Genomic DNA, 26452 nt, shown 5'->3' on the forward strand with positions numbered 1-26452 from the left:
GATGAAATGATTTGATGTTTTTTTTTTTTTTTAAAGATTTTATTTATTTATTCGACAGGATAGAGACAGCCAGCGAGAGAGGGAACACAAGCAGGGGGAGTGGGAGAGGAAGAAGCAGGCTCACAGCGGAGGAGCCTGACGTGGGGCTCGATCCCAGAACGCCGGGATCACGCCCTGAGCCGAAGGCAGACGCTTAACCGCTGTGCCACCCAGGCGCCCCTGATGTTCTTATAAATATCTGCCTATGTTTGAGTCTTGGTTCTACCACTTGTCATCTTTATTACTTTGGGCAAACTTCTTTAGTTTCCACACATAAACAATGGGAATAATAACAGTACCTATACCTTGAAAAAAAAAAATTGGTACCTACACCTAAAACGTAACATTGTTATGGTAATTAATTAATGCATGTAAATTACCTAGTAACAATGCTTAGCACATATAAGTACTCAATAAACAGTAACCTCTGGGATGACTCTCTGAATCATACTCATTCATATTTAACATGCCGACACAGTAATCAGGTAATATAATTCCTTGGAGTTATTTGTTTTTAAAAATTATTTTGACTAATCTCACTCCTTTGCACTTCCATGTAAAGTTTAAAATTAGCTTAGTAATTTCTACAAAAAAAGTATGCTGGGATTTTGAATGAAAATACGTTGAACACATATAGAGTAAATATGGGGAGAACACACATATTAATTACCTTATTGTGTGAGAAACATTTTCTCTCTTTAATTTCCTGTGATTGAATGATCAGAGCTAGGTGTTTTTTAGTGAGAGAAAGAGCGAGTGTGTGCACAAGCAGCAGGAGGGGCAGAGGGAGAGGGAGAGAAAGACTCCCCACTGAGCACAGAGGCCAATGTGGGGCTTGAACTCACGAGAGCCTGAAATCATGACCGGAGGCAAAATCAAGAGTCAGACCCTTAACCTGCTGAGCCACCCAGGCGCCCCCAGAGCTGCCTGTACTTTGAGTTTTTATTATAACGGAAGTTGGAGAGTAGGAATCATAAAGGTTGATAAATCTAGGGATAAAGAAACTGGGGCCCATAAAGATTATATGCTTCAGCTAGGAGGGTCCGGACCAGACTCCGAGACATTCTCTTGATCTAGTGTCTCAACCTTGGGACCCCACTAAAACCCTTTTAAACCCTTCTCAGAGGGGACTCTCTAGTTAGCAGAATGAAAACAAAGCACTGTAATATATAATATTAAGATCTCACCACTTAACACAAGTTCCGAAAGTTGGTGCTCAAGTCCTCCTTTGCCCATTCCTGAATGGTTCAACTATATAAAGTTATTAATCACCAGTTAGCTAGAAAATTACATTAATCAGAGCATCTCATCCCCACTGGCAAAAGATGGGGTTTATAAGACTGAAATAACACGTGTTTGAGCAGTGACGAGGAAAAGTCTCCTGCCCATAAAATTACTGGCTGTTCTTCAAACAGCATTTGGCTTTACTTACTCTGGACTCTCAGTGATTCTCAATGCCACCTGCTCGCAGGAATCATCTGGGGGACCTTTTGTGGATAATATGCCTAGGCCCCACCCCGAACGTCTGGGGGTGGGGCCTGGGCTTGAGAACCACTGCCCTAGCTCACCCGAGGAGACCTCCAAGTTTGTCCAGCCGGCAGCTGTACCAGTGCATTTCTCTATTTAACCAGCAAGCTTTACAAACTGAAATCGTCAGTTGTGGGGTTAAGAAGGGCCAAAAATGTTATGAAACCCAGAGCAATACAGAAGCGCCAGTTCCCCAAAGGGCCCAACACCAGGGTACTGTGGCTGCCCATGCCACTCAGAAGTCTGAGTCATCTCATGGGCCCGACCAGGGCCACCCGCGGACATTTACAAGAACTTCTACAAAGACTACTTCTCAAATCAAAAGGGGGCCTCAGGGCGATCCCTTATTCCCATCTTTCCCCTTAGATGAGTATCCAGACTGTTGAGTTACCCAGGAATCTAGACTACTTGGATTACTCATCACTGACTTATAGGAAGGAACAGGGCAGGCTTTAAGAAGCGGTATTCAGAATTTACCTCGAAGGGCTTTCCTAGAAAAGATGTCTTTAAAAAAAGAAAAAGCTTAAGATTAGTGGTTAACTCACCAACACTTCCCCATAGCGTGCAACCCAGCTACTGAGGTGAAAAAATCAAAGTGAGATGTATTTCCAGGGAACAAAGACCAAAAAACCGCCTTCGCAGCTCTAAACCCAGTCACTTACTTTGGGGTAACTCCAGAAAGAGCTGGAGACAAAGACACATACACTTCCAGGCGTGGATTTTTATTTTCACAAAGAGACAACAACGCCTTCCCACATACAAGTATTTACAAAACCCAACTGATTCACCAAGCTAGAACCTGGTTTTTTTCCAGTTCTCAACATAGTTGGGAACATGGAAACATTAGTACCCACACAATTCCCAGAGATGGAATTTACCCACCAAACAGTGCAGATTACCTAAAAGTGCACTTACCTGCACCACTCAGTCTAAAAACCTCAGTGGTACAAAGCTCCTGGCCAAGGTTTCATTCATCTATGTGGTTTCACACCATGCAAACCCGAACAAGGGCGCTGCTACACTAACCTGAAAACCGGCTCTCGTTTTACAATTAAAAAGGTTCTCGACGCTTTAGCAACTATACAGAATATGAAGGTTTATTTCAAAAAAGAGTACATTTTTTTTTAAACCAGGATACACAGATGCACTTAATGTAACAGTACCTTCTGCAAAAATAGGTTACATAATACTCAGAAATGCAAGGAACAATCTTATTCTCTAAAAATTAGACGGCAGACTTCTTTTAAGCTTCGACAGCCTTCGAAATGGAGGCTGCGAACGCTTGGTGACAAGAAGTGACTCTAGAGCCTGACACCACAGAGCTAATGCTGCAAATGAAACGACTACCACACAGCTGCAAACTACTCTTTATATTCACACAGCGTTGAACAAAATGGTTTTGACTCCATCTTTTCAAATGTGTCTCGGTGCTGCAAGAAAAAAAGTTGAATGATACACAAAACTATTAAAAGTTACAACGGAACTATTTAAACATCTTCTCCAAAATTGAGAAAAGCAATCATGTTAAATTTTAAAAAAAGAGAAAAAAAGAAAAGTCTGACAGAACTCTCGAGCAAGTCAGAGGTCCTCTTCATAAGTAGTCAAGTAAAGTTTACAGGAGATTTCAATAAATTATCTTGAAACCATGGCAGAGAGCTAATTTTCAGAATCGTCGTGGAGGTCCACCCTTAAATGGCTTAAATCCGGAGCCACTTCCTCTTGGCATGGAATTGCCACTGATTTGTACAATTCTATTAATTGGGGATGCATTACTGAAAAAGGTTTAAAAGAAAAAATTGTCAAGAACAAGAGATTAAATTACAGCTAATACCTATTAAGTGCTTATCGTTTACCAGGCACTGTTCTTTGTACTTTACCCATATTAGATAACTTACTCTTTTCAACAGCCCTGTGAGGTATGGACCATCACTAACCCTACTTTCCTGATGAAGAAACTGGGATCTGGAGGTTAAGTAACTTGCCCAAGATCACGGCTAATAACGGGTGGAACAAGGATCTGAACTTGGGCACTCTCACTTCAGAGCCTCTGCCTTGTAGTAAGCCCGTCAATGGGGAGAGCAGTGGCTCTCAGAGTCTGACCCCTACATCAGCAGCACCGGCATCAACGAGGAACCTGAACCTCTGAGCCAGAGGACATCGTCACAGAATTATTTTTGGATTTTTTTGGAGGATGGAGTGTTTTATATGTTTAATGGCAACGTAGTTAGTGTAACGAGCGACACAGGAAAAAAGACCCAGCAAAACACCCTACAACCAATTTGGGAGATAAAAGCCCATGGTGAAACAGTTTAAGGAGAGTAAGATCACATGACGTAAAGGTTTGAATGCCTGGCTCAGGAAGGCGGGTTAGATCTGTGAGCAGAGAGGCGGCTCATGGCTTTGGAGCAAATAATGGTATAACAAAACAGTTCTAATACTTAAATTTATAAATAGTGTGAGTAACAGAGAAGATAAAAGACTAATCAGAGAAGCTGAAATGAGGAAGAAGGCATAGCTATTACAACTATTTTTTTTTTTTTTAATGGAACCACATTTAGAAATAGTATGTTAGGAGTGGAGAAAGATAACAGGTGAGGCCCAGTCTGGGTGAACAAGACGCTCAGTGGTTCTGGCAAAGTAAAAGAAGCCGGAGGCGACACGTGGAGCACGAAGGTTTGAAACAGGAGAGCATGAGTTTGCCTGTGACCCTGAATCTATGGAGGCGGCAAAGCACTTACATAACGACGACACTATGGAGCTAAGTCTCGAGGGCTGAAGAAGCCGGCAAAGGAAATCTAAAGGGCAGAAAGAAAAGTCTGATGCCTTAGAAAACAGAGTTCCCCCCAGAAAAGAAAAGCCACAGTGAGCAATAGTGCTTAACCACCAAGGAGACTGAGAGCTCAGAAAATAAAGGAATATAGATGTATCTAGAAAAAGGGCACTGGTAACCTCTGAAACCAAAGACCTAATGAGTGACGAGGCCGTGCAGCCACGGACAGAATAAACACTCACTCAAGCCTGACAGCAGAACTGACCACAGAACAGCAGTAAACTGGGTCAGTGAGCCCGCCCCCTTTTCTAAGACAGGGGAATGGGAAGACAGAAGGGCACGAAGAGAGGGAGAGACCACAGACTTGGCGGCTGAGGGGCCACAATGGATGTTAGTGCACAGAGAAGATAAAGCTCACCTCTGAGAAAATGAACAGGCTTTGGGTTAGTTAAATGTCCAAAAGTTTTGCTAGAGCTACCGGAAAAGGGAGGGAGCAGAATGTACTTTCAGTCTCCTCTTCCTTTCTAGGACTTTTAGGAGTGACAGGTAGTGAACAAGATGACAGCTCCAACGTCAAGTTAGTGTTCTTTATTTACTGGATTCTGACATACACACATACCTGTATCTCAATCCATATGGCTGAATGCCAATCAATGAACTTACAATGAGGAATATAAACCAACAAATTACCATCCGCGGCCCTGCACATAATCTCCAGGAGATCTGGAGTTAGTACGGGAAAACGTACAGGCAGACCTAGGGCTGTTACCAGCTGCGATTCAATCTCTCAAACTATATTGCCCTTTCAGGAAAGGATAAAGGTTTGGATGTATGCTGGCAGAAAAGTCTTAACTGAGTACTTACCTGGTGTGTTGGGTTATCATGCCTGCTCCTGTCCGGCTATCACCCATTCGCCTTGCATCATGATATCCGGGCCCTTGAGAAGGGGGACCATGCCACTCTTTCCTTGGTCCACTTGTGTCCCGTCCGTGGCGTTCAACCACATGTCGTTCTTCAGGGTAGTGCTACGGAATCACATATTAAAAGAAAAGTCACAACACCTGCAGTCTCATGCCGATTCACTTTCGCTGGTGTGCGCTTAATGTCAGGATCAAATCAACAAGGTGTTTGAAAAGAAAAGAGGGTGAATAATACCAGAGGACATGCAAAGAGTTTCCATCTATTTCGTATTGAGAAGCTGCTCAGGCTTCAGGGTAGGGTATGGGGGCAATGTAATTTCAATTTCCATACCTTTCAGCATGCATGTACTTTTTGACCCTTGAGTATTTCTAGATCTATATATGATGCCTGGATCGATAGATATGTAAGAAGGCACAGTGAGGGGTCAAAACAGACAAAATCAGCACAGAGACACGGGAGCCGTCGTCCTATTTCACATGGTACTCATTACAGCTATGACTCTTAGAAGGTGTTACATACACGACAATGAAAAACAGAGTAATGAACATAAGGAAACAAAAGCCATAGAACTAAGGATCCAAGGAAAGCACTCAGAAGTGATGATACTTAGTCCACAGAAAACAAAGCTGATGGTACTCTACAGAGAGATAATACTGGCAAAACAACTTCTATTAGGAAAAACAGCATTGTCAAGGGAGGCACAGGATGATCTCCTCGGGATACCTTTTCTAAATGGATATCAGAATGCAGGGGCCAGTCTATGAGACTGCCTTAAAGTTTACTCTAACTAAGGCAGAATGTCTGGATTACAAATCTGGTCTTACAAGTTCTGTTCAGGGTAAGGAGCCCAATGAACTAACTGATCCAGTGAACATTTCTACTTACTAGAAACATGAAAGATTACAAAGCGCCATCAGGCCCAAATCTGTTTCATGAATGCTCTGGATGAAATGGAAATGTATAGGGGTATTAGCTAGAATGCCAAGGGATTAAAAAACATTTTCCAGTAAAAAATATTGCTACAAAACCTAATAGGTATTCAAACACAAGACAAAACATTAGAGTATAACCAGGTTGGATGATGGACACACCCACACAAACACATTTCAGAATTCTTTTTTGTATGTAATTTAAGAAGATACTCTGTGCTAATGTCAATGAATATGCCAGTATTTCATCAATAGAATGCTTTCAGATTAGGTAAAAAAGGTTTTGGCTCATCTGAGTTGCTAAGAGATGAAGATACTTCCCTCCAGCCAGGTTCATTAACTTACAAAATATTCAAGTCAATAAAGTGTCACAAGAATAAAAAGCAATTAAGAAATATGAATTATTCCACTCACCTACATTTAGAATTAAAAGAACAAAAAAGGGATAAAAAGAGCTACTTACTGAACTAGAAGAGTATTTAAAAAAAGAAAAAGAAAAAGTGAAAGAGAAACACAAGAAGAGGCCAAAGATTTCCCAGCTAATCTAAAAGTCTCAATTTCTTAAAGAGAAATAAAACCTTCATCGCTAGGAGGGCTCATCTAGAAAATTTAACAATGCTCAAATTTCAGCAGGAATTTTAATAAAAAGGCTTAAGAATTTCAGGGCTAGCATCCTACTTCTTTGGACTATTAATGTTCAATTGTTGACAGTAAAATATGAAAAATATTAAGATCTTTTGTAAGAACCTCATCTCCCAATCGTTCTACTGTAATTAAGGCCACATCAAAATGGTAAATCTTCTGAATTTACTCCTGAAGAGGTGACAATACATCCTCAAGCATTTACCTGTGTTCCACTCCCTCGGTCCGTGATCACGCCTCTGTCTCCCTCTCTGTTTCCGTAGCCCGAAGCATTACTGCGACTGCCAGGGGGAGCCCCTCTCACACTGTGTCCTGATACTTCCCTCCCAGATCGTTCTGGCCTTTCAACTCTGTTAAACAAAACAAAGACAGCTACAATCAAAACTCTATTACACCTTTTTTTTTTAATAGAACCCAAATGCGTTCTACACCATGGGCTGGGCACTGGCAACTACCCAGATACCTTGTTTCCCGTTTGTCGGCGGACATGCCACCGTCACTCTTCCAGGTGGTCGGTCTGGATGGATTGGGCCCTGCTTCTCGAGGATGTCTGGGGTGAGTGATGTCAGGCCTGTCATGGATGATCACCGTTCTCCTCTCGTCTCGCTCTCCCCGGACTTCTCGCCTGTCTGTTTCTCTAAGTTCATTTCTTGGTGGTGGAGGCTCATTTCTTCTGGAATCACTGAAATTTTTGGGATACCTTTCAAAACCTGGATCTTCTCTCCGTGCAGTAGGACGTGTTTTTTTTCCTTCACTTTGACCAACAAAGCGTTCTCGCCTATTGATTATCCAAAACAAAGAACACAGGTCCTGAGATGTACTTACTTGGCCTTAGTCTTAATTTTACTTGCATTAACTTAAAAAAAAAAATCACAGCTTCTTTAAAAATTAATTTCAGGCAAAGCCACCAAAAAAAGCCACAACTGTTGATTATAATAACTTGTATCCTAAATGTCTGGCACAGAGATTGTTGTTTAGCATCTGGGAGGAGCTACCATCACTCAAGTGACTACTGAAGGATGTTCTTGCGCTCTCAACGGTTGCGGCACATCCAAAGCTAACGGTATTCCCGCCTAGTTTTAAACGAGGTTAAGAAGGTAAAGCCAATCTACTTAACCTTGTTATGGTGGCCTATTAAACTAATTTTTTTCAAAGTTTATTTATTTAAGCAATCTCTATACCCAACGTGGGGCACAAACTCATGACCCCGAAATTAAGAGTCACATGCTCTACCAACTGAGCCAGCCAGGTGCCCCAAACTAATTCTGAATACTGAATCACATTTACATTAATAAAAACAAAAGCCAAACATAGGATTTGTTCTGAACAGTCAGATCTGACCTGCAGTACTTAAGATTTTAACAGACAACCCATGTTATCATTAGTAAGGCTCATGTACCAAATACGACAACTTTCTTTTTTATCTTTTTTTTTTTTTTTTTTTAAAGATTTCATTTATTTGAGAGAGCGAGCGAGCAAGAGAGAGCATGAGCTGGGGGAGAGCCAAATGGAGAGGGAGAAACAGACTCCCCGCAGAACAGAGAGCCCAACGTGGGGCTCCATCCCAGGACCCTGGGATCGGGACCTGAGCTGAAGGCAGACGCTTTACCGACTGAGCCACCCAGGCGCCCCCCAAATACAACAACTTTCAAGGTATCTGTCTACCTTTCAAAAGATGAAGACTGTACTGCTGAACTCTCAGGAAACCTGCCCCTCTCTCGGTGGTCAAAGTCATTAAATCTGTTTTGCTGGCGAGAATAGTCAGATCCATGGCTGAATCGTGCATCTGTATCTAGAGACAACTTTTTATTCTCGCTCCAGTAAGGATCATCTCGCCTTGAAGAGAAATATTTGCTCATTTATATAAATTAGTTTTATAATAATCCGACGACACTTACTTGGAGTCATACATACCACATGCTATGAACTGTGGATACAGAGGGCTAATAAACTCAAGACATAAAACCTTCTGTTACAAGAACAAGCTAGCAAAGAATTATCAGACTGCATAAAGTCATATAATGTTAGAGGAATTTCACAGAAGAGAAAATAGTTGAAAAGTGGTCTGTTTTAAAATTCGTAAATGGGAAAGACAGATACCATTTTATAATAAAATTCTAACCAACGGTACACAACTTCTTCAGTCACACTTAACTTCGGAAAGGTTAGATAGGTAAGTCCCAAGCACAATTCATTCATTCCACATATTTCTCAACACAATCAACTAAATCTCACAGAACTTATATTAAGAAAATTAAGTGACTGCATCTGGAAATCTATGAAGCAGCATGAACACAAACACGCAATGCAATCTTTCCAAGTTTGTAACTTCCAAGTTTATCTGCACTACCCTGTAAGAATTTTCAAAATGGGTCTGAGTTTGAGGACCACCACTGAAGCCTGCTATGCTGCTGTATTTCCAGTCGTAATGGAAAACATCTGGCAACAGGAAGGGAGAGGGACACAGAGCAGACTCTTCCTACTTGACAATGCACTGGATCCACTCCCATCCTGCAATCATTCCCATCCCTACTCTCATGACCTCTTATTCCAGCGACGGCTGCCTGTACTTGCTCATGCTCCAGGCTGTCTTAGTTTGAAAGCAGCAAGACAGCAAGTGTTAACGGTTAAAGAAGAAAGCAGGCAACTACCTATGATCTACATCACGCGGGCGTTTCAAAGAATTCCTTTTCTCTTGTTCGTAACGAAGCTGCTGTTGTTGCCGTCTCAGCTCCTCTCGTTCTCGAGCAATACGTTCGGCTTCCTTACGACGCTCCTTCAGACAACACAGAAGGAAGAACCGACCAATGCAAAATGAAAACATAGGTAAGTACATACGCAACGGTGTCTTCGTCCTGTCATTAAGAAAAACCATAGGCAAGCACCGGGCAAAACACATACCTGGGACAAATACATTAACAAAACTGACTTCGGAAATCAGTAATCTAGGCTATGGCTATTGTTCTGCAACATGACAGTAACAGAGATTGGGTGGTGGAGGTTGGCAGGTAATGGGGAAAGTTAGATTTAGTTTCATCATTTGACTGAAACAAAAGTACCTAAAGGGAATTAGAGATAAAGTTCTTAATATGTATGGAAACTAAAGTGCCTTAAAACCCCAGATGCAGTTCTGCAAAGAGAGGCATTATTTCCTTCCAGCCTTGGGAAATCATTCCCACTCTACTATGTAAGGAAATAAGTTATTATTTGCTGAGACTGGGATAGTGACAGAGCCTGGATTACAACTACTCTGGACTCATAGTCCTATGCTCAGACGATTAGGCTGCCATGATATTGCAGAGCTTGAGTTCTCACCAATTGGCTAGAACAAAGTCACTACTAAATCTATTTTGAACTACCACCTAAGTGATTGTTATCTTTCAGGGACACTTAATAAATGCTCATTAGCTGAACTCATTCTACAGACGCTTTACAACAAGTAAAGCAAATTTTAGGGCAAAAATCACAGGGTTTGAAAAAGGTCAGTTATTTAAGATGAAAAGATTTTCTGACTGCACCTGTTCAATACGAATGCGTTCCCTTTCCAAGCGTTCGCGTTCCATTCTCTCTCTCTCTAGTTTTTGCCTTTCAATTTCTAGGCGCTCTCTCTCTCTCTGTAAGCGTTCCCGTTCTTCCCGTTCACGAATTATTCTAATGCGTTCTCGCTCTCGACGCTCTCTTTCTGCAATCTCTCTTCGTCTAACAAAAATCAGTATTTAGAAATACTTAAATTATGCTAGCACTGTGTGAAAGAGAATAGCTTTTGAGTTTGAATTTTTCCTTGAGGTTGGCAATTTTAAACTTCAACTCAACCTAAGTAGTTTTAATGTTATTGGAAAGAGAACTGAAAATCAAACTTTAAACAGATCCCAATGCTGTCACTTATTTATTAAGACTGTCAACTGAGCAGCTGAATTTTATAGAGTAGTTGCCTCTTAGAGGATTCCTGTTTAGATAAAAATCCCATAATAATAGCCCATTAGTGAATCGACATTTTAAAAAGGAGATATTCTACATATATGAATTTCCAAAACTACAACTTCTGTTTTTGAGAGGAAAATTTCCATTATCTAGTTTTGGTCTACCTCCTTAAACAAGGTATACCTTATTTTGATGACCTGGGATCATACCCGTCAACACGAATTATAGCAAATGTTACGTATAATAAAATGTTGCCCTAGTTTAGGGTTTGGGTGTTCACTGGCCCATGCTTCTTTGAGTCAGGAGGCAGTTCAAATGTTTGCTGAACTGAATGAAGTTACTGCACTGGGACTTTGAGTGACTTTTGGTCATCCCCTCACTCTAAGGCCCTCCGTGTACTCTATCAGCGTGTCTTCTTCTAGCAACCCAGTGGTTTTCAGTGGCTCAGTGCTGCTCCCACAGAAACCTGAGGGGCATTTTAAATTATCGCAATGACCATGGGGGCTGTTAGCAGCATTTAGTGAGTGGGGACCAAGGATTCTAAATATCTTATGATGAAGGAATAATCAGGATAGTTCTACACAACAAAAAACTGTCCAACACTTATACCTTTCAAATGCCATCACGGACATTCATTAAACAAAACAAAATCACCTTAAAAAATGGAGCCTAGAACTTGACTTTTTTTTAATAAATGCTGGGTTGATTGATTTGCTTTGGCATGGTTTTATACACACTAAAATTTCTGGAAATGCAACTCCACGTAAATTAGAGGAAAAATGATACTTTCTTAAGACCTTCACCAAGAGCTGTTCACCATTTCAGAAACCATGTAGTAATGTCAACACCACTCCTGGTATTTGACTTACCAAAATGACACACCAATATCAGTCTGCATTTGTAGCTGTCACATTTTCATTGAGTCTAAAGAGGGTTGTAAACATCTGACTACTTCATTAGGTCTTCTAGAGAGTCGTGCCTAAACATTCATATCTGGAATATATGCTTCATTATAATTTATTTTTATTTCTTCTTTATATTAGAGTTAAGGCATTATATTGGTTTTTTGGAAATTATTTATATAGGCATGTTATGCATCTGTAGGCCTATTATGCATCAATTACATTTCAGCAGAGTAAAGAGGATGCTGTGACTTTTTTTTTTTAATATATATAAAAGGGGTGCTGGTCTGACAGACCTGAGAATCACTGCTCTAGTAGCTCCCACTCTCTCATTCTAACTTATCATCTAAATAGGAATCTCAGCATATTGAGACTTCATGAAAGAAAGAAAGAAAGAAAGAAAGAAAGAAAGAAAGAAAGAAAGAAAGAAAGAAAGAGAAAGAAAGAGAAAGAAAGAAAAAGAAAGAAAGGAAAGAAAAGAAAGAAAGAAAAAGAAAGAAAGAAAGAAAGAAAGAAAGAAAGAAAGAAAGAAAGAAAGAAAGAAAGAAAGAGAGGGAAAGAAAATGGGTTCTGAGTAATGCAAGGGTTATTTCCTTCTAATAAAGTATGTGGCAATCATAGCACTATTTGTCAAATGTGTCTGGTTGTTCCTAACACTCCGTGAATGAACAGATGAAAGCCCATGATAAAAGACCTCTCAATGAGATAGGTTAGTATTTGGATATTTATATTACAAAACACTTTCACAAGAATATTTTAAGTGGCATCAAAAAACTGACATAGGAAAGCAATGGCGGCACTCCTGGTGAACTGGTGAGATAACTGCCACTGAAAATAGAAATGTTTTGTTTTGTTCTCAGTTTGTTTTAAAGAGAATGCTTCCTTTGAGATAGAGCCTGAGCACAATAAGGTTCACAAGGCGAATCTTCCTTCACTTGGGCTCTAATCCAAAGTACAATCATTTTTTCCGAAAATGTCAACATGCTACTTGAACACCGTAGCTTACAACACTGAGACTATCTTATCTCAACATCATTTTTTCCTTTAAAAGTCACGTTTTTCATGGCGGCAGCTTTGGAGTAGAGGAAAGAGCATTGGACTTGGAGTCAGAAGACTTGGGTCTGAGTCCCGACTCTGCCACTCATTTGTCATGTGGCATTGGAAGAGTCATTTAGCCTCTCTGGGCCTCCATTTTTTCAATTATATAATGGGCACACCTAATCTTACAGAACAGTTGAGACAGAGATAACAGATGGAAAGGTACTTTGTAAATTATAAAATGCTATGCAAACTTAAGAAATCATTAGGTTTTACTGTACTTCTTAAAAGTGGCCAATAGCTTTCTATGGGAATACAATTTCCAGAAATCTCGTTTGTAACTAGCATTAAAGATGTACTTATAATTAAGGACAGGTATAAAATAGACTCTTTTCCTACCTTCGAAGTTCCATTGCTCGTCGCAATCTTTCAAAGCGAACTAAATGCTCTCTTAGTCTTTGTTCCTTCATCTTTTCAAAAGGCAAGATGTCTTTCCTTCTATAGTCTTTGTCCCTTTTTTTATCTAGGCTAGCTCTCTCCTTTTCCTTGCTTCTTCCATGAATCTACAGGAAAAAAAATTATAACAGGACTAGAAGTTAAAATAATTTGGGGTTTTGGTTTTCAAGTTCAGCTGCTCATTTAAAAAGTTTAAATGAGTGATGACACTCCACTCTTCTTAGATTTTCAAGCACTGAAGTATGCAAAGAATGGCTACAGAGATATTAAATTATCTTCTTTTGGAAACAGGTAGAATAGTATACAAAATCCCTCACAGAGACTTACTTTCTCGTATCTTCCTCTTCTTGATGGCCTACAATGATCTCCTTTAGTTTGGTCTAGTATTACCATATGTCCTGGACTCTTGGAACCTAAGAGGAAAAAAAAGTAGATAAACAAATGCCGAAAAAACATTTCATTAAAAAAGACAGCCAATATAATGTAAAAATACTGAATTCTTAGGTAACCAGATATTCACAAACCAGTGCATGAAATTAAAAAAACCTACTTATTCTACGAGAACTTAATTGTACATAGTTTTAAAAAATAACTCAATCCACAAACATAAATACTTTCTGTGATGGCAAAAGATCCCAACTCAGTTACACAGCTACAAATCCATGACCATTTACAGCCAACCCGGGTCCTCCAGGAAAGGGGCTCAGCTGGAAGAACACCTTTGTTTCCCAAGAAAAGAAGACGACAACTAGTGCTACCGGACCCCCCCTTCTACCACAGTACATCTAACGACAAAATTTAAATATTTATCCGGACTATCATCTCAGGTTTGCCCTTCCACTGTAAAAATGAAGTCGTAGAAAGCATTAGAAAGGGATCGAGAAGAAAGATACATAGCATACTTATTCGCTTCTTTTCTTCACTTTTTTTAATCGATTCTGAAGTTTGGCCACTTGATCCATTATCATTCTTCTCGTCTTTCCCTTCTATTTTCTTAGTCTCCTTGCCTTCTTTTTTTTCACACTTCTCAGACGACCTTTTCTCTTCTTTTTTGACAGAGGCTTGTGTCCTGACCACACCACCCAAGAGAACAACACAATGAGAACTACTTCACAAATTTCCCGAAAAATCTACGTGCTTATCAAAAAAATTAATTCTTACTTGCTACTTCTATCACTCATATTTTTTTTGTCTCCAGAACTTCTTGAACTACTCTTTTCATCATTTTCTTTCTTCAGTTCTTTCTTAGAAGGATCACCTTTAACCTGAAAGGTTTAAATAGAAAAGAAAAAAAAAAAAAACCCACAAAAAAACTGTAAGATACAGTTATGATCATAAAAAGTATGCTGCTGGGAGAAAATCTGGAAAACATGGAAGTAAAAAAATAAAATAAATACTTAAAAATTATACCAAATTCTACTTCCTACTGGTAGAACATCTTTAAATTGAGCATTACTGGCCCTCAAAGTAACCTCATATATACATTTAGGCAAGCTTACTTTTTCAACAGAAATCAGCTGTCCGTGCAGCTCAGTGCGATGAAGATGGGCAATACATCTGGACACCTCTGTGCTTGAAGACATAGTTACAATGCCATAGCACTTTGCCCCAGGACTTCGAGCATTTGTAACTACCTTTGCACTCAGAACCTATAACATAAGATAACACTTTACAAAGTCTTACAACTACATACAGTTCTGAATAGATCAAACTTCAGAAGACTATTCAAATAAAACGATATATTCAGGATACAGAAATTCATGATGAAGGATAAGTTTAGGATACATATTATTCTGTTTCTTTTCTTTCTTTCTTTCTTTTTTTTTTAAGATTTTATTTATTTATTTGACAGAGAGAAAGACAGCCAGCGAGAGGGAACACAAGCAGGGGGAGTGGGAGAGGAAGAAGCAGGCTCCCAGCAGAGCAGGGAGCCTGATGCGGGGCTCGATCCCAGGACCCTGGGATCACGCCCTGAGCTGAAGGCAGACGCTTAACAACTGAGCCACCCAGGCGCCCCTCTGTTTCATATTCTTGTGATCGCTATCTACTTTGCTTTTAAGTACTTAGTAAATATTCAGGGGAACAATGTAAAGTGTCAAAAAACAATTTAAACTACTTTTTTTTTCTTAATTTTTTCAAATATGTAGCCAAAACAGTTAGTCACATCAATGAAATAATGGCACAATTAACGAAAGCAAAGAAATAATATTCCCAATTAGATTTGGGCCAAACTTCCCCTATCATAAGCCCACCCTTAATCTCTTAGAGGAAAAAAAAAAAGGCAACCTTTTAGAAAGTTTCTAAATGAGTGTTAACAATTTTCTATAATGAGCAACTATACTAAATTTTGAAAGAAATTTCAAAAAATGAATAAAGAATCATCCACATATTAAAAAGCAGTCTTTAAAACACACCCTACAAAAATACACTCTAAAGAGACACATTTTCCGTTTTGTGCTTTTAAAATTTATACCAATATCAAAGTGGCAAATAATCTCAAGTCTATAAAATAGTTAAGAGAGACAAGGGATGGGTGAATAAGAAGAAAAGTGAGGGAACAATCTAGTGCTGAACAAAGAGAAAGACAGACATAATGCCATGAAGAGGTAAACAGGGAATTTAGGAGGCTGTGTGGTGTGAATGGCTGGAAACTTTCAGCTATACTCAACTCTGGGAAAGGCAGACTTGCTCCAACAGCAACTTGATTTTTAAGCCCAAGGTCTTATTATAAAGTGCATGGTGTCCTTTATATAGTTTTAGTCCCAGGAAATGCCAGCATTAAAATATTGGTTTTGGATCTCTTAACAATAAATTACCGAGGCTGATCATGTGACTACAATTCTCAGTGTTCTGTATCTGACACCTACAAGAATCCTGAACACTCAGGCAACTTTCTATATTAGAAGAAGAAAAAAAAAAAAGACTCCTAAAATCAACAGGATAGATTTTTGTAACATTCATTTATGGTTATTTACCAATACTGGTCATTAATTTAATAAATATTCCAAAGCCTACTGCGTGCACACAAAGTATAGCAGAGAAAGTCTCTATCAAAGAGCTTACACTGGCGTAGATTACGTATGATATATAATGAAAACCAAAAATATAAGGTAGAAAGTAGTGAGTGCCCTAAGGGACACAGATTGACTACAATGCAATTCAACAACTATTAACTGACTATTTAATTAATGTAATTATTAACTATTCTTCTCTTCTATTAGGTCTTCTTATATGCCAGGGAAAGCTTTCCTGAAATCCTCCCCTTTTCGCTCTCTTAGCGACTCTTTCCATCATACCACGTATCACAACTTCTGATGAAGTAGATTTTTACCAGTTTTACATTTTTCTCCACTACTGTACTGGAACCCGTATGACGACAGGGACATCAGTTCCCACCCCACCCCCAAATTCTACATCCCATTGTCTAATGCTAGTCTCCCTGTATTTTCCAAATGACCACATAAGCCTCAGATACTCTAGTTTCTAGAAAAATCACCATGAATGTGAAAAACAAAATGCAGTCCTTGGCTGAAATGGGCTCAAAATATGAGCTTTTAATAAAAAGATCCCGAGGGCTTAGGGTGAGATTTTATGACGAAATTCACAAATACCACAGAACTCAATAATTATGCCTATACCAGTCCTGAGAAAAACAAGATATTGGAAGGTTATATAATACCACTTTGAATATAATCCCCATTTCAAATGGAGATACTAGAAAGATAGATAAAAAGTGTACCTTTCCATATTTGCCAAAGAGGTTCTTCAAGTCAGCAGCTTTGGTATTAGAAGAAAGTCCACTAACCCAGATATTTTTAGTTGAGCTTCCACTGCTACCACTAGTACTACTTGTACTTCCTAGAATAGATTCAATATCAGACATTTTAGTGTCTTAATTGGAAATTTTATTTTTTAACAAAATTATCTGGTCCATATTCTTTCAAAATTATAAAATCCTCCTTTAATTTAGTTAAATTAGGATAGTACAACCTTGCTGTATCAAAATCCTATGAATCTGCTATTATTAAAATCAAACACAAGAGACAATACAGCTAGTGAGGAGACAAGTCTGAACATCTGTATACTTCCTGCATGAGTTTAAAATCAAAATGTGTAAAATATCAGCTACAGGTCTTGGACTTTCACTGTTAAGTTTAATCATTTATCCTCTACCACTGCACTGAATATAAACAACCAGAAAGCAGTCATCGAGAAACGTACAGACTGCTTAATTACCCACATCTGCTCTGGGCTTTAGGTCCTGAGAAACTGGGAGTGCAAGAGGCAACAGTCAGAGCAAGGGATAACTATTTCCAAGAATTTAAACATTTAACAACAAAGACTAACCAACAGCTCATCTTCATTCTCTAGTAGAGAAAGAATAAAAAAGAAATTATATGCAGCTAGTTAACTCTGGATTTAATACAAAACAAACTTCTATAACAAATTAATTACAAGAATAAAATCAGAAACCTCGAAATCCTTTAGAATAGGTAAATGTAATGTCTGTATGAACCATTTTTGTACTACTTCCATACACAAATTATGGTTTCACACACAGAGATGCCATTTCTTAGAATACAGGCCTAGTCAGTCACCCTCTAGCGCTTTGCCTCAAACCCGCTGTTCTAGAAGGGGAGCTTTCATTCATTTGACTTTACTTGGAAAATAATTCTTACCCCCCTTTAAGAAAAACAGTAGGTAATGATTAAAAGTAACCATTTTTGTAACTCCAGCTTATTACGTGTAGAAAGAGTTAAAATATCAATGCTTTAGAATATTACACGCCACAAGTTCTAGCTGAAAAATTACTGTCAGTGTAGACTTACATGAGGAGACAACACATACTTGACTCAAACATTTTAAATATTAATGGTTGCTGCATTTCTACTCTTCAAAAATGCATTTATCAAAGGATCGATTTTATTTTATGAAATGCTAACAAGAAATGTGTGTATCTTTTTTATGTTACCAGTAACATCTGGGCCCAGGTACTTCTCTTACAGAAAAAAAATGTTTGGTAATAGAAAAAAGTTACCATTTAACCAAGACCACTAACCTTCTAAATTTAAAGGGTAACACTAATACAGTTATTGTATTTTGTCCATTAACCCAAACTGTAAGGGATGTTAAGTATGGCAATTAATTGTCAATTAGTAAATCAGTCACTAAGATGTCCAACCATAAAAACATACCAACAAAACAACACTAAATGAACCACAAACCAGATTAACAGTCACTGAAGAGGCATTTTAGGACTTTGCAGTACCTGAGTGGTGTTATTTTTCCCTTCAAATGCCTTTTCTAAGAAACAAGAAATGTTTTTCAAGTAGATGGCATATGTACAAGAGGAGACGATAGTGCACAGCCATGAGATAACCAGACATCCCAATTACAAACACTGCATCTTTAAGCTTACAAGAATTTAAAATAAAACTAATTTCCTACACAAGACTCCCATCAAACCAAAATAAGTCAAATTAAGAAGTAAATCTTCAAGAATCAAAATACTCTATACTGGCTACGTTACCAGAAGTGTGCCCTAGTTTCAATAACGAAAAAAGTAAAACCAAACGTTAGAAACTGATTTTCTCTTAAATACTAGACTCCACAAATAGAGGCAATTATTATTTACAGTACACTTCCTACTAGACAGAACACAGAAAAAGTTGTGTGTAAGGGTTGCAAATGACTACAGTTAAAGATAAAACACTTCTAAAATTACACCGTAAGAAAACAAAATATCCATTGCATTAACATTATATAGTTGCTTAGGACACAATGTGAAAAGCACATTACTTTTAGCATACTCGAACCAGTTTACAGATTAAGTAATTGAAGCGTTAATGCTTCAATCACACCCAGAGTTTGCGGAATCTGTTCAGCTCAATAGTTTACACCGAGGCCCACCCAAATATTTAGTATGTCAATTTTTAATGAGTAAAGGTCAAAGGAAACCCCAGGCAATTATTCCTTTTTAACGAAAATATGCAATTTACCACTGAACAAACAGGAAAAAATCCATTACCTTTGTCATCTTTGGATGATGTCTTGCTGTCTTTAGATTCCTTTGAAGAGCTAAAGAAGCAAATCACCAGAAGAAAATTGAAAACAAAACAAAACAAAAAAAACAAAAATCGAACAGCTTGATATTGACTATATTTCAAACTGGTACTATTCGTACAAATTAACAATTCCAAAGGCCTAGATTAGGTTATTTGAGCAAATGATTCCCTTAGGATTCTTGCACTGATTTTCCCCAAGATGCCTGAAGATCTAGATTTTCTGACAATTCTATTCAGTGGATATATGGCCATCTTCTCCAGATTTCAGGACTGGGACTTGACTTCATTTTGTGTTCTTAGGACTGATAGTTGTTTCATTAACCATCATCACAAGGATTTTTAAAAATAAAACACAAAAAAATTGTCAATTTGAAAAAAAAAACACAAAAACAACCAAAAAAAAAAAAAAAACCAAATATATGCTGACAATTCAACAATGCAATCAGTAGGACACACTGCATTATTACGAAGATCTTGAAATTTTTTTAAAAGTAACTTATGACGGTCAAAAATATTATAGGCAGGATCATAAGTACTAATTACTGTACATGGTCTTGAAGCCACCCCCTTAATGTAGAGTGATCTTATTGAATGCTGGAATTCAGTATCGTAAAGAACTGACATAGAAAAACAAACCTCTTTGCTTGACCAGAGGCCCCAGTAGACGAGGGCCCTTTCTTCAAAGTATCCTTTTCTTTGTCTCCAGATTCTGCTTTCTTAGAACTTTCTCTGGCTTCCTTCTCGACAGGATCACCCTTCACGCAGTCTTCCTTCTTACCATCTTTATGGTTCGCATTCATCTCATAATCCTTGCTTTCCTTCTCCGGGCTCTGTGCAATGGCGTCCTGCCCATCTTTTGGCTTACTTGCTTCAGAATCTGTAATTTTCACATTTTTACCTGTTTCTAGGAGGTCATCACCATCAAAATCCAGAGTGATGGCATCTTCAGCCTGGATTGTGACCGAGATGTTGTCATCCTCAGCTTCTTTCACAGGCGCATTAGCTTCCATCTCTTCGTGAGCTGTGTGATCAGCCTCAGCTAGGTTCCCTTCTGAAGGAAGAGGTTTAGATACTTCTTGTGTACCATCACCAGAACCTGCTATATCTAAGAGGATTTAACAGGAATAAATATGGCAAAACAAGAAGTTTAAACAATTTCATATTCATAAGCTAGAATAGGACCTAGAAAATATAAAGCCAGTTATTAGCACTGATGGAAGGTTAGGGGAAAAAAAAAACACAAGGGTATTAACTAACATTAACAATCCTTTACCCAGGATCACTTATTCTTCATGGAAAAAATGCTCTCTACATACAAATACCAAACAACAAAAGTGAGGAAATGGTTCCATCCTGAGGATACAGCTCTTCGTTTGTGGTTATAAGTTAATGGCATATGGAAGATTTTGTTTTCCTCCATGAGATAGTGACAAATGTGCAGATTTGTTATTCAGTGTTCGAATCATCTTGGGTTTAACCCTTGTGACCTTCAGAACTCCCGCGGTGACATCTTGAAAGGTCACAGTCTGAGGATATCAATCAGTCTTCCAAGTTTTTCAGGGCCCCATCCTTTTCATTCTTCTTATCCAATTCTTGGGTAGTCCAGAATCGTATGGAAAACTGCTACAGAAGGCTCCAAAGCTGGCCTGCTCCATAATGTTCAGGAAATTGGTTATTTCCAGTCTTCATCCTGTTCAGCCAGTCCCGCAATTACCATTTTCGAAGATGTCTTGCATTCCCCCAAAATGGAAAGGCTTCGGGCATCTGAGATTTTCAGTCAGTAGCTTTACTTCGTCATCGCTTTTGGGCTTTTTATTCTGCCTTGCTTAGAACCCTGTTCCGTGTCCTTTCTAGTCCAAAGGAGGACCCTTTGACTTCGATCCAAGAACTCGTCCATAACCTCATATTGATCAATGCATTACTACTGATGTCCCTGCAATTGTATTGGATGAGACAGTTCTCCTAAACTATGAAAACTGCCAGAAGACTGCATTAAAGTTTCTCTACGCAGCAAACAAAAAGTCAGTCTCCTGGTCACCCATTTTGAGGACCGGTTGTACAATTAATTATGTTACACTCTAGGACCCCAATAAGCACGTATGAGTTACTGCAGTGCCAGTCTTAAAGGACATTATCAACTTACCGTATGCTAGATGTTCTTTTAAAGCATAAAATTATAATTGGGTTAAATAAAATATGGCAATGTCCACTACAGTAACTGATATGTACCATTAAGTTAGAACATATCTTAAATGTTAAAAAGAAAATTAAAACCAATTGAAAAATAAAATCAAGATGCTAACTTAATTCACTAAATTGATAAATTTGAAAATAAACTCATTTCAAAAATAAGATTTCAAATAAGGAATGTTTTATTTTCATATAATTTACTATTTTTCTAAATGTGAGCAATTTTTAAACTCTACTTGGCATCAAACATACCTTTCTCATTTTCTTCTTCCTCACCATCCTGAAATTCAAAGAATAATCAAATGTAAAATGAATTCACTTAAAACTAGATTTTAGTAGTAGCACAAAAGCAGTGAAGTTAAACTGGTATATAATCTAATAATATTAATTAGGGACACCTGTCACTAACAAATATAGGATATTCCATTCAGAGCCAGAGCCCATTTAGAAGAATGTGGCACATTATCTGGTGGATGTGGTTTCAGACAAAACAGGTCAATCTATCAGTAATTAGATCAACGATCAACTGGATTAGTTTCAGAATTCAAAACTGGTTTATAGAATCTGGATCTTACATCAAAGAGTGGCCAAAAGACTGACCTGATTATCTTATGTGACTCAGTTCAAAAGCACTTTTAGGGCGTGCTATTCAAAATAGTACGAGAAAGTATACTATGAAGACATACATTTTCAAGGGCTTGAATCCACAATAAAACAAACAAACAAACAAACAAAAACCCTTTCCGGGTATCTCAGAAGTAAGAGGGGTGACTTCAAGACTAGTTATTTTCAAATTATTCGTTCCTTTTTTCTGTTGAAAATGAATTCACAGGGGTCACATATGCCCTGATGGTCAGACACTTTAAATAAATGGTATTTGCACAACAGGTAATCAAAATAGTAAATCACACTGTTTTAAAAATATGACTGATTTTATTTTTAAAACATGTGCTCTCTTCACTTAATCTAAAATTAAGCTAGGCGCTAGCCCGAAAACAGGAATACTGCAAAGGGATTTTCCCTTTTTCTCTACCCGGCAAATACTGCAAAAACCCCTGAAGGTAAGTGAAAGTCGCACCAAGAAAAAAACCCAACATTTTCCCCAAATTAAAGATCATAACAAATAAGCAAATATTCATTTAATCTCAGGAAAGGAAAAAAGGTTAAGGGATGTTTTAATTTATAACTTTTAGAATAAAAGCTGAGTAGAAGTACATGATTTTCAGTGAACGTGGGGAGAAGCTACCACATACAAAGCCTCAGAGTAGCGGGTCTCAAACTCCCGAGTCTGTGTCAGAATCCCCGGGAAGGCTCGTTCCAACAGTTTGCTGAGCATCAACCCAGAGTTTCTAATTCAGGTCTGGAGGCAGGGCTTGAGAATCTGCATCTCTAACAAGTTTCCGGGTGATGCTGATGCTGCTGGTCCAAGGACTACACTTTAAGGACTACTGCCTTAGAGTGAGAAGACTTTAAAAATTGAACCGTAAACAAAACCTTAACTGGTGTATTTATCTTATAACACAATTTTAGATTTCAGAAAAGCATGCATTCCTGAAAAATGTCAAATACTTTACCATACGCTCAAAATTATAACCACCATATTTCTAAGAAATCATTTTAAACAATTTTTCGACTTTAAGCTAGCATGTCAGTGCCTCGGAATTATGGAATGCCCAATTGTTTTACACACTAAACATGAAGGAAACTACAAACACTGAAACAACTAAGCCACAAGCTTAGGAAGTAAAAGAGTCCAGAAACAAGTAGATTACTGACTGATAGCAAAGTGAATCATATTATCACATAGGTCCATGATACTAGGCTCTAAGAACCTCTTTATTGTCCTTCTGTTGAACCAGAATTTAGTTTTAGTCATTCTTTCTAATCTGCAACATCTGGAAAGGAAAGAAAAATGCTTTCACTTGAGTGGAGTGTCAGGCAATGGCAGCAAAGAAAGGATGAACTGTCGAGTTATCTTTTTCTTCCAAATTCTTTAGTAATTTGTCTTGGGGGGAATAAACAAACTGGAGTATCTTAACTTCTACGCAGAAGAACAAATGAACTTAAAGAATGCAACTCGCCTCTTCTTTATCTACCAACTGCACACCACTTCCCAGTTATTCTTTTAGAGTTGTGATATTGACAGGTTCAAGAAAAAAATGGCCAAATTATCTCCTGTTTTAAAAAGTAAAAAAATTTAAATACTGTGATGTAAAAAACAAAATCCTTTCTGCTGTAATGCTACCAATTAGAAATGCTATTTCTTGCTGCTAAAATAACTGGTAAGGTTTGCCTTACTTTGCTGAAGAGCTTTTAGATTATTTATCCTAATTACTCAACATGTCTTCCGAAGGGGCTCATAACATTAGTGTCTCAAATTAGAGGTAACATGTACTTAAATGCCCCTAGAGAGTCTGACCCAGCTTCTGGAAAATAAAATCGACTACAGTTGGGGGGGAAGTACAGAAACAACTGGGGTGAGTAGAAAAGACGAGCCACAGATCAGTGCAGGCTTTGTTGTGCAGTAAACAAAGCACTACTGGAGTCAAACCTTTGGCCCCAAATAAGCCTGAAAGTCCCTGTAATAAGGAAACAAAAAGAAATACACGAGAGACAATGGGAAATTGCTCCTAAGTGATATAAATGATATGCACCTTATCTGAAAATAATTTTCCTCCACTGAAAACAGGTTTTTTCCAGAATGAAAAATACAGTCTATCAATAACAACATAAGGCATCCTCTTATATTTACTTTTTAAGTTTATCTTGAAAAAATGGAACATTTTACATATGAAAATGAAGCAAATGCTCTCTGTAAGGTACGAATCCACGTTGTTTATCTTTGTAGCAGGATATACAACCCTTAGTCAAATGCCAAAAGTCATATCCGAAGCTTCTCTATTTTTATTTCATCCTAGGAGCAGCAATGATAAGAGACAAAGATGAGCGAAGGGCTTATTTTGGGGTTAATAAAGTGCTTACTATATATATAGTAAGTATACACATACACATATGTGTATATATATGCATATATACGCATTCATTCTACCTTCCTCTAGATTAATCTTGTGAGACGTGTAACATATATGTGCTACGTCAGAAGACCTCTCTGGAAAGCCTCTTTTCCCCTTACTTGTACATGAACACTATATTCAGCTTGTTTAAAATAAACCTTCCCAACAACCTTAAACCACCAACTGCCTGCTATCTATCTGGCAATATGCTGAAGGTCATAGGAAATTTTACAAAATACCTGGCACGTGATAAGTACTCAATAAATATTTGTTGAATGATTTTACTGAATAAATGTGGTATGAGATGCTACCATTTTTAGGTGGAGGGAATGAACTAACTGCTCATTTCCGTGTATGTAACGGGTTTAACTGCAGCACTGTGTAAGTACAATGGAATTCAAAAAACAATATTTACTAGTGTGCAGTTATTTAGTGAAAAGAATACCAAACTAGACATCGTAACACCTCTGTGGTATTGTTATCCACCTAGCTAAATTCCACCCATAAAATAGAGATAACGTATGACCTAAACAGAATATAAATAATTAAATAAGATAACGGATGTAAAAAGCTCTTGGGAACTGCAAAGCACTACATACGAGATATTAGAGAAAGTTTTATGGAGGAGGTACAGATAAATCTGGCTTTCAAGGTACACAGACTTCATATGACAAAAAACAGGTATCAAATTAGCGAAACACTAAGGGCAAGGGCAAATAGAAAAGGGAATATACATGGTGCGATCACAGAAGAGTGAAGAGACTGAGATTAGAGGAAATTTTTAAGAATTAAAGCACTAGCAAACATAAACATTTTTTAGAAAAATATCCCCCAAATTCTCCGTACCGGGTATCTTCAAGCTAATAAAACAATATCACAGATAACCAGACCGCACATGTACTAAGTGCCAGGATCTATGATCAATCCTAACCATCAATCCAGCAGGTAGGAATTACAATGTTCATTTTAGACACAGAAACTAAGAGAATCTGCCCAAAGTCATAATATCATAGGTAACTAATAGAAGCAGAATTTGAACCAAATTCTGTAGTATAGGGCCAAATATTTAAAATCCAAGTAAGCCTGAAAACTGGCTTGAGTGAAGAGGACTTTTTTTAATGCATTTTTCCTCATAGCTTTGATTTTGAAACCATGTAAATATTGTAAATAATTATAAAATCAGATTAAATTTTTTAGCTATTTTGAATTATATACTCACAAAAAGTTACAGATTCAATTCTTTTAAAGCAATACCTTAATTATTGAAAATAAAATGAAACAAGTCAACCTAAGTATGTATGAGTTGGTGATATAACCATAAAGAGCAGAACTAGTCTAATATGCAGTAATTGTTCATTCCTTAGAAGGGTACATCCTTAGGACAGATAAAATGGGAAAAAAATCTTAAATTATTTTCAGTTATCTTTTTGGTTGTGGTATTGGTATTAAGTTTCTAAGACTGTTGTATATATACTGTAAGACAAAGAAAATGATTAACTTAGATCCCTTCACCTCAAAATCTATTAACTTAAAAGCAAAAACAAACCAAAAAACCACACACATTCACTAGCACTGTACATTGAAAGAAAAGACCTAGAAAACATGAAAACCCAGTAGCAATGAACACCCCTACCACCAAGACTAGGTTCTTGAGAACCACTTACCACTAAAAGGAAACAACGGCTAACTAGGTCTAGAGAAGAAAAAGGAACATCATTACATACCAGAAAGCAATCAAAGACTACCAGGATCATGTTGAAATGAAGAGGCTCTCACAAGCTGCAGGTGGGGCAATTTGAACACTGAACAACGATAACTACAATGAACTTAAATACATTAAATATATTTAAATCCATGAATTCAAAATGAAACTAAAGGGAAAAAAATGAAAAATAAAAAACTCGTTCATCACTGTTAAAGATGGTAATGAACGGCTCATTATTCCAGAAACTGGTAAAGAAAGGGAAAAGCATCAGGCATAAACACATACGCTGGCTTTCCTTTGTAAATGGTACCACCGAGTAATCAAACAGTATGA

At 37.8% G+C, this 26452-nt stretch overlaps 1 protein-coding gene across 3 annotated transcripts in view; it reads right to left on the reverse strand.

Annotated features, from left to right (window-relative positions):
- Positions 1–345: 345 nt before the first annotated feature.
- Positions 346–26452, reverse strand: part of SLTM (SAFB like transcription modulator) — a 44282-nt gene continuing 18175 nt past the window's right edge. Inside the window, exons 6-21 of one of the 3 annotated variants that reach the window (XM_045786237.2) lie at positions 21653–21680; positions 19847–20261; positions 19174–19223; positions 16885–17003; positions 14645–14794; positions 14307–14410; positions 14048–14214; positions 13473–13558; positions 13089–13252; positions 10347–10527; positions 9480–9604; positions 8494–8664; positions 7292–7606; positions 7034–7178; positions 5201–5361; positions 346–3338 (exon numbers count right to left, since the gene is read on the reverse strand). In XM_045786237.2, coding sequence (XP_045642193.2) covers positions 3230–3338; positions 5201–5361; positions 7034–7178; positions 7292–7606; positions 8494–8664; positions 9480–9604; positions 10347–10527; positions 13089–13252; positions 13473–13558; positions 14048–14214; positions 14307–14410; positions 14645–14794; positions 16885–17003; positions 19174–19223; positions 19847–20261; positions 21653–21680 — 2490 coding nt within the window. In that variant the 3' untranslated portion in view covers positions 346–3229. Of the gene's footprint in view, positions 3339–5200; positions 5362–7033; positions 7179–7291; positions 7607–8493; positions 8665–9479; positions 9605–10346; positions 10528–13088; positions 13253–13472; positions 13559–14047; positions 14215–14306; positions 14411–14644; positions 14795–16884; positions 17004–19173; positions 19224–19846; positions 20316–21652; positions 21681–26452 lie in introns of all 3 variants that reach the window. The other 2 variants (XM_045786147.2, XM_045786309.2) reach the window with 2 other exon arrangements.

The sequence above is a fragment of the Ursus americanus genome, chromosome 36 (assembly GCF_024610735.1).
Source record: "Ursus americanus isolate L20-20 chromosome 36, mUrsAme1.1.p, whole genome shotgun sequence".
Classification (NCBI taxonomy): domain Eukaryota; kingdom Metazoa; phylum Chordata; class Mammalia; order Carnivora; family Ursidae; genus Ursus; species Ursus americanus.